The sequence below is a fragment of the Mya arenaria genome, chromosome 17, assembly GCF_026914265.1.
Source record: "Mya arenaria isolate MELC-2E11 chromosome 17, ASM2691426v1".
NCBI lineage: Eukaryota > Metazoa > Mollusca > Bivalvia > Myida > Myidae > Mya > Mya arenaria.
Genome location: NC_069138.1, coordinates 5,732,498 through 5,741,757, shown reverse-complemented (window position 1 = coordinate 5,741,757; position 9,260 = coordinate 5,732,498). Strand labels below are relative to the sequence as shown.

The window sequence follows — 9,260 nt, the reverse complement described above, 5'->3', positions numbered from 1 at the left end:
GGTATACGAGCGCTCAACCAAACCGGTATACGGGCGCTTAACCAAACAGGTATACGAGCGCTAAACCAAACCGTTATACGAGAGCTCAACCAAACAGGTTTACGAGCGCTAAACCAAACAGGTATACGAGCGCTCAACCAAACAGGTATACGGGCGCTTAACCAAACAGGTATACGAGCGCTCAACCAAACCGTTATACGAGAGCTCAACCAAACAGGTTTACGAGCGCTAAACCAAACAGGTATAACCAGTCAATCAAAACAGATATACGAACCAGAATACGAGCGCTCTACCACACAAAAAGAAAAGAAAAAAACTCGACTTATTTTAAGTGTTTTGTACCGGCCAATCAAATACACTTATGTCCTGACTAGCATTTGTTCATTTCAACCAAGATAACAAAGATAAAGAAATAATATTTAATCAACTGAATATATATAATCATTTGGCATTGGCAAAACACAGATTATGGTAGGTAAGATAATAGAGTTACAACACAATCACCAGACTAAGGCACCGAGCAAACAAAATTCAAAAGAAAATGGTTAATTTGACATGTTTAATTTAATAAGCGTGGTAAAACAATTAAATCAAAAATCCATTTTTTTAAATAAACATATTTAGACATAAACAACCCCATGCTAGAATGGTTTTCCTCGTTATTTTACCAAAAAGAGGTGTATTTACAAAATAATCTCCGTTTACAATTCTCTATAATACTCCATGTATTTGTAACAAATGTATTCCGAGTACATAATAACTACATTAGTCATACACAGATAATAACGGGTAAGTAAAATCTACATTAAACACAGAAAAAATAATGCAAAACAGTTAGCACCATACCAGGTAAACCCGTAACGACAAAAATACCTGAATCGTGTAATGACTAGCTAGAATAAAAACAAAATGACTGAGATTATCGTTTGGAAAATGCAAACTAAATGTGAAATTTGTCCCTAAAAGTTACTTTTACATAGTTTCGTATGAATGTTTCTTATTTCCGCTACATGGTAAATAGGGTTTTCGTGGGACTCTTTAGCTCAAATGAATAGGAGAGAGGTTATAATATTAGCTTTTAGTGTATTTTCATGAAATGAATAATGTTAAACTAAGATATCTAATACCTGCATTAAAATATATATGCAAAAAGCTACAGAAACATGCTCAGTAGCAAAAAGTTTAAACATAAACCCGGTTGGCATAAAAGCTGGAGTTTGAAAAATATAAAGACGAAATCATAAACACAGCATAGCGACCTAAAATAAAAGGCTAAAAGCGTTGAAATGCTATAGGCGCGACAAGCATGGCTTTACCTTTTTTTTTAACAATTCTGTTTACAGGCAATAAAAATAAAATCCAAAGAAAATAATTCAGTGGCCCAAAAACTGTAACTGATAAGTGCCTGTCCTTATCTTAAAAAAAGGTAATGTAAATCGAAAAATGTTTAATGAGATTAGCTAGTTTAATAACACTAACTCCTATTATTTATTTTTTCATATTAGTTATCAGTCAGCGTAAAATGGTATCCCTATATACGGCGGCACCAAGCGCCAATGTTTAACATTATCGCTAATGGTAACATAAAATAACAAGCTTTATTATATACCAAATTTATACGTCCAATCGTACACTCTCGTTTTCAATACGTGACCGTACACTATACATCTGTATCGGGACTCACGCGCGTACAAAAAAAATCCTGTTTTTTCCGTATTGTACGATTCACATTTCCCATGTTAAATCTAGTATAAAGACCGAAACGCGTGAAAAGGTTCCGAATGAAAATCGGGATCGACAGACGTCCTAAAGTTAGAGTGATATGAATTATCTTTAATACAATGATTAATTCTCGTTTATTTGCAAACAAAACTTCAAAATGTTGTAAAAATCTACTTTCAACGCCTTTATATAATATAATATAATTTAAATATTTGGAATAATAGATGTATAGAATAAATAAGTAATTTAACATTGTTTTGTTCTATACGAGATCAATTTGGACTCGCACATAGCTGTGAAAATCATATTGGACGAGCCGTTATATAGTTTTAACAGCTGTGTACTTGTCCTAATATATCTCCGTATTGTATAAAACAATGCTAAATAACCTATCAATTATTATTGTATATGGGATACATCAAAGCTCTACTGGACCGTTGCTACCATAAGCGTTAGGAGCCCACTCGTTGAAACCCGATCATGCTCTGTACACCATTTCTCCAGTTCACCTTTCGCCTTCAAATCTAGAATCTTTGCTCTTACCGTCGCCAGTTCCTCTTCTGTCGCAATTGCCCACCAAGATGTTCCTTTTCTCCATTCCGGATCAAGAGGGCCTTCAAAGTTGTAATAACTATTGAATAATGTGAATTTCGTACCAAGAACATTCACTCTCTGGACGCATTCAAATCCGCCCTTTGCAAAGACAATTGGCCATTGCTCTACAGAAATAAATTTCTTGTTGTATCTGTCGAAAAGCGATGGCACCATTTCATAAGTCCAAAGGCAGTTTACCATTTGAGATGGTAACGAAGTGGTAATGACCAAGCAACCGTTTATTGAATTCAGGACTCGTTTTGCTTCCTTTAGGACCTCAACTGTGGTCGGACAATCGCCCGCTACTCCAGTGTTCAAATGATGTAGAACCTGGCAAAGAAATACTTGTAAAAAGCTTAGTATGCAATGACAGCACAAAAAAAGCAAGCTAAGCAGCTTAATATGACTGCACTTTTGTTATAAGTCAACCAGAGACCATAAGTAAAAACAGTCCAAATTCGTATGGACAGAAAAGGCAATATTAGTTTTTAGTCTTGGAATGCATTTTTGGTCGACTTATCAAACGATCAGACATTAAAGGAAAGGTAATTAACCTTCAGTCTTATTTCGTATAACATGTCATCATATGGGTATCGTTATACGAAGGTTTTAACTGACCAACTGACAACAAGTATGGAACAAGTTTGGCCATTTGTAAGCAAATATTTCACAAAGGGGATTTGAAAAAAAAACCAAGTAATCTCTATACCAATTTTGATATAGTATTAGTTTTATATACATCCGTGCTCTCTATCGAATCACGGGGAGCGGGTGGGCTCGGCTCATGCCCCCTCCCCACACATCCTTCAAGTGGTGCAAGAGATATTGAGCGGACACGAAATGAATTCCTATGACCTTTGACCTCTTAGTGTGACCTTGAACACGACAGATAACTCGAGCAAAAATAATATGTCGCCCCATTTATGGACACCCAAAGCCCCTTACTATGTTTGGAGAATGTTGGGTCCTGGGGAAGGGGAAGTTTCGCCCCCTCTTACATCAAATTCTGTATAATTCCCTAGAACATTTCACGGTTCTCCCACGATTCAGAAGACTGTTTGACACTTAACCATAAAAGACAGCCTGCGGCTATATATCAATAACTTCATTCACTGTATCAGTACGCAATCCGATACGCTAAATCAAGATCCAGTTACTGCATTTGTATTTCAGAGTTTCCAAAAAACAACCGGCCGCTCATTTTCCCCCAAAGAGCTCTTACTGTTTTGGCATTCCCATTGATATTTCATCAACAGACTCATAAGTTACAGGTTGGTTTTACGTAATCGAGCTTTGTGTGAAATTGAATAGGCATTTGGGAGAAATAAACAAACCATCGTCGGTAAATTCGAAACTAATAGGAGTTATGCTACTAGTTCGTGCACATCATCGTCGCCTTTTATCATAATCAATTAATATTTAATTGTTCTGTGTTGAGTTAAGGCGAAAGAAAATAATATGTTTGTTCTTGGGAGGGTATGCAACCAAGAACAAACATATTATTTTCTTTCGCCTTAACTCAACACATATATATATATATATAAATAGGGTAGGTATATAGGGTAGGTAGGTCCGATTAATTTACTTTTTTTTTGGGGGGGGGGGCAAATCGTTTGTTGTTATTTTCTGTAACCAAAAACTATAAATGATATGCTTAAAAACATCTATGCAATACGTATTAGCACCACTGACATTGTTTGCGGTCAATAACACTTTTAAAAGAAACAAAATCAAACAATTGATGAATACAAATATATTTCTCACGGCAATACAAAGGTTTAGGGTCGGGGCATAGAACATAGAACATAGAACATAGAACAGGTAGGTCGAGAGCCGAACACATTGTTTTGTGTATGCCTTATTGTAATTCACTTATCCACCATAACTCGTTTTGTTTTCATCAGCAAGTTAACAATCAATACGCTAAGCACTTAAAAACTCGTTTTTAATAAATGTATATGTATACAAAAAATTGAAGTATAAACTGTCTGTAAACATTGAACTGTAGTTTATGTTTTAATAATCAGTCAAACCTGTATTAAGTGGCCACCTATGGGAAAAGGTCAGAAGAGCTGCACAAGATAGAGGGCCACTTAATCCAGTTTTGAAATTTCCGAAATTAAACTTTTATCCTCTTCCGTGCAGCTAAAAATCCAACGGCTATTCCACATTGAGAGAAACACGAATTACACCGTGTATCAATGTGTCTTTAAACACTTTCCAACCGGGTAAGCAGTTTTATTCGAACACTACCGATAAACAGAAATAACAAACTTGTGTGTAATTCCATATATATAGCACAAAAGCAATATCAAAAGTATGGCATTAAGCAGAATATAACACAATAATCGAGCTTAAGCATCCGAGCATACAAAATTTACATGCGATTCGAAATATTGACTTATCAAATCAAGATTTGGTATCGTAAATAGGTGTCTGCTCTTTAAAAAATAATTTTAACAACACATTGAAGTCTTTCTTGGCATAAAAACGATTTTTTTAACAAACAAGAATAAAACTTTCATCTTTAAAAATACGTTTTTCACAATTCAGTGGCACATATGCTCTGGATTAAATAGCACATCTAGGTGCAATCTTCTGTGGTCTCCAATAAGAAATATCTTCCGTTGTTTTGTTTTTTTATCAAACCAAAAACGTAAATTGACAGCATAAAACCTTTGTGTCCGCCATCATATATTGTATTCTTGTATTATTTTAAACTGCATTAACTTGCTATGTTAAAGCTTAACCCGAGCTTCATTACTAACATCGTCAGGATCCCACTTGTTAAAACTCTATCATGATCTCTACACCACTTCTCCAATTCCCCTTGTTGCTTCAAATCCAAAATCTTTGCTTTCACCATTTCCAATTCCTCCTCTGTCGCGAATGCCCAAAACGAAAGCGTTTTTTCTCCATTCGGAATCCAAAGGGCCTTCGAAGTCGTAGTGGTTCTTGAATATCGAGAATTTCGTCCCAAGAATATTCATCTTCTGGACACACTCTAATCCACTATTTTCGAAAGCGGTTGCCCACTGCTCCTCGTCCATAAAGAGTTTGCCGTACCTTTCGCTGAGCGATGGTACCAAGTTACAGTACCAAACACTATTCATTAGTTGTGCAGGTTGGCATGTTGTGACTATCAAGCAACCGTTTAACTGTTTTAAAACTCGTCTAGTCTCTTTCAAAGCAACTGAAGCGTTCGGGTGGTCTGAAGTTTCTTCGGTGTCCAAATGGTGTAGAACTTTAAGAATATAAATAATCTAAAACAAGACAGGGCTACCGAAGTATTTCATAATTTTGTTTTATTGCATGCTCAGTTTACCATCAATATGATAGCTTACTCAATATCGAGGTAAGCCGTAATTCAATGCAAAAAGCATACTCATAAATGATTTATTTTATTTTTTTTCTAAAAGAGTGTACAAAGTACATGCAAGTCACATGCACAGTAGAACAGTATAAGCTTGGAAAAGGTCCATAAAAATTGAACTGCCGTAAATTTCTTAATATACATTGCTATATAAACTTTCATCAGAAGCATTTGGAGGTATCCCATGCGGTTCAACAACCAAAGGCTATTCCGCATTGACAATTATAAGAAAAAACACGAAATACACAGTGTATTAAAGTGACTTTAAACAATTTCCAACCGGGTAAGCAGTTTTATTTGAACACTACCGATAAACAGAAATAACAAACTTGTGTGTAATTCAAATAACAAAAGTGTTAGTAATTCCATATATATATAGCACAAAAGCAATAACAAAAGTATTGCATGAAGTAGAATATAATACAATATTCGAGCTTCAGCATCTGAACATGAACTATTTTACATGAGATTCGAAATATTGACTAAGCAAAACAAAATAGGTTTTTCGTAAACAGGTGTTTGGTCTTTTTGACAACATATTGCAGTCTTGCTATGGTATAAAAACGATTTTTCAACAACTACGAATAAGAATAAAACTTGATTTTATCTTCAAGAGTTTGCTTTTCACATATTAGTTAAACATATGTTTTTGATTAAAACAATCGCACATCTTGGTGCATTCATCTGTGTCCTCTAAGAAGAAGCATCTGTAGCGTTCGGGTGGTCTGAAGTATTTTCGGTATCCAAATGGTGTAGAACCTTTAGAATATAAGTCATCTAAAACACCACAGGGATACCCAAGTATTTCATATTTTTGTTTTATTGCACGCTGTATTTACGATAAGTATGATAGCTTACTCATAATCGAGTAAGCTGAAATTTGATGCAGCAATCATATGCATAAATGATTTAGTTTTATAATTTGTTTTATTGCATGATCAATTTACGATAAGTATAATGGTTGATTATCAAGGTAAGCTGAAATTCGATGCATGAATCATACACCCAAATGCTTTAATTTACGCCAATATAAATCAACTGCTAGATTTTCATCGTTTTATTTAAAAAAAATGTTGTTGTTTTTTTTTTGTTTTTTTTTTGGGGGGGATGACTATTTCACCGTTAAAAAGGGTTCAAGCACTTTCTTATTGCATAAAGGAACATACCAGTTCTCCTTTGTTATATAGGTATGAATAAACGCCGTTCTTGGCGAGTACTGGACAGTAAGGGCGGCGGACAAAAGAGGCGAATGAAAACCAACCATTTATTTTACATTCGCCTTAAACATTTTTTTTTCTGAATGAACATACATAGTTTATGCAAGTCACATACACATACTGGATTGGACTGAACTAATGAAAGCCGTTTCCCGGGCATAGAGCCATTTCAATGACTAGATGGAATTAATAACCTTCAAGTTCAATAAATCACATTGTTAACAAAATGTTATTCCTTTCACAGTCAAACTTGTTAACATGGAACACAAATCCGTGTGAACAATTTGGTGATAATTTGTACGTCGAAAAAATATATTCCAAATATACACAAATGCTTGGTCATGACGATTGACGAATATGGTATTAGGATAGGTAATATGAAGAACCACATGCACAAATCAAATTCCAAATATACACAAATGCATTGGTAAAGACAAACGATATGATATAACTGCGATCTGCAATGCATCAACTGGACTTCGGTTGGCAAAGAAATAATGTAATAAACCCGCTGGTATCGACATGATCACGTGCTTTGCACCACGATACTAGCTGGCCCTTTTCTTTCAAATCCGTGACTTTCTGCTTAATCTCGTCAAGTTCTTCATCTGTTGCATACGCCCAATAAGAGATGAAGCTTCTCCACTCCTTGTCTAGAGGACCTTCGTAATTGCCGTAATTTGACACCAAAGAGGATCCAAGAAAATTCATTCTCTGAACACATTTCAACGCGCATGCGCGAAACATTGAATTGAACTGCTCCAAAGATGGCATCCTCTTGCAAAACCTTTTGTTTAATTTTTCATTTAGATTGCAGTACCAGATGTTTGTGATGTTGTCTTTTAGTACTGTGGTTATTATAATGATTCCGTTTGGACCTATGACGCGACGACTCTCTGCTAACGCTTGCACAGCCTCGCTATATGTTTCATCGTCCTTGCTATCGATGTGGTGCAGCACCTTTTTGAACAAACGTGGTAATCATTTCCTCATTAATATAAACAGTAAGGGGCGTACCTAGGCATTTTCAAGACATACAAATCAATTACATTCTCATTCATCAGAGGTTTGATAATGATAAATCTAGCTTGTTACACATATAAAGCATCATCACTCTGGGGTACGAGAATGATCAATTTTGGTTCCTTCGAAATGGCGAATGCTTCAATATCATGACCATTAAAGATACACTCTTACTCCCAAATAAAATTAACCACAATTAATAATATTTTTTAATATTAAAAAAAAAGAATGATTGAATGTCGAAAATAATGGTTCTTATGAAGAATACCGAGTTAAATTTGAAAGAAATGAGCATAAAACACGGAGTTTCTACCTTATAAAACTATAGTAGACCACAGTAAATCATTTAGCATTCACCGATCATTTGATATTTTTGCGCTTTCTGCTATATAATACAACGGTTACAATCTTGGTATCAGTAATTAATATTTTCCATAAATGCATTAATTAGTAAGTAGTTAAAGGTTTATCACTCAAAATTTATGTTTGTTATACATGCGTAAGTATTGATTTTGAATAAGAGTGTCACTTTAATGAAATACAGTAGGGGTGTGTATAATGTAATTTTTTACTGGTAAGAGTCGTAATTCCACTCAATGCCTGCAGTTTAGGATGCTTGAGAATGGTTCATTCAATGCTGTATGTTTAACATAAATCCTCAAGTGTCCCCTTAATATTTATTTAAAACAATATGCATTGAAAACAAATTAAAGACATTTAAGGTTTTCAAATGAAACTTGGCACACATGTTGCTAGAAACAATATACGCATTTAAAACAAGGTCCATAATTATGACTTTCATAACTGTCCAGTTATACCCCCTTTTCGACAAGAAAATAGACGAGCGTTTGACTTTGGCACCGACGAGCTATTGTTCTAAAACATGATAAAAATATACATTTTTGATGTATTAACAGGGAGATGGGTTTCTTTCTTCTTAAAAATCCAAGGTCCAAGAGTAACGCTTGACAGGTAACGATGACATTAATTATAACATACTGTTCAATAACTACAGTGAACAACATGTATATAATTCAATACAATACATACAGTTATTAATTGCATTCATTATACAAACGAACGAACGAAATGTGTATAGAACTAAGCTGCCTTCATTACAATATGTATGAAAATGAGCTGTATTTTTAACAATGTTTATGGAAATGAGCTGCATTCTTTACAATGTGTATGGAAATGAGCTACATTTTTTACAATGTGTATGGAAATGAGCTACATTCTTTACAATGTGTATGGAAATGAGCTGCATTCTTTAAAATGTGTATGGAAATTAGCTGCATTCTTTAAAATGTGTATGGAAATGAGCTGCATTC

General features: G+C 34.7%; 1 protein-coding gene across 3 annotated transcripts in view; it reads right to left on the bottom strand.

The window, feature by feature from the left end:
• Positions 1–430: 430 nt before the first annotated feature.
• The window catches only part of LOC128223165 (demethylmenaquinone methyltransferase-like), a 15,888-nt gene continuing 7,058 nt past the window's right edge, over positions 431–9,260 (bottom strand). For 2 of the 3 annotated variants that reach the window (XM_052932458.1, XM_052932459.1), the window contains exon 4: positions 431–2,646. In XM_052932458.1, the coding sequence (XP_052788418.1) occupies positions 2,149–2,646 (498 nt within the window). In that variant the 3' untranslated portion in view covers positions 431–2,148. Of the gene's footprint in view, positions 2,647–6,939; positions 7,867–9,260 lie in introns of those variants that run through there. The other variant, XM_052932460.1, reaches the window with a different exon arrangement.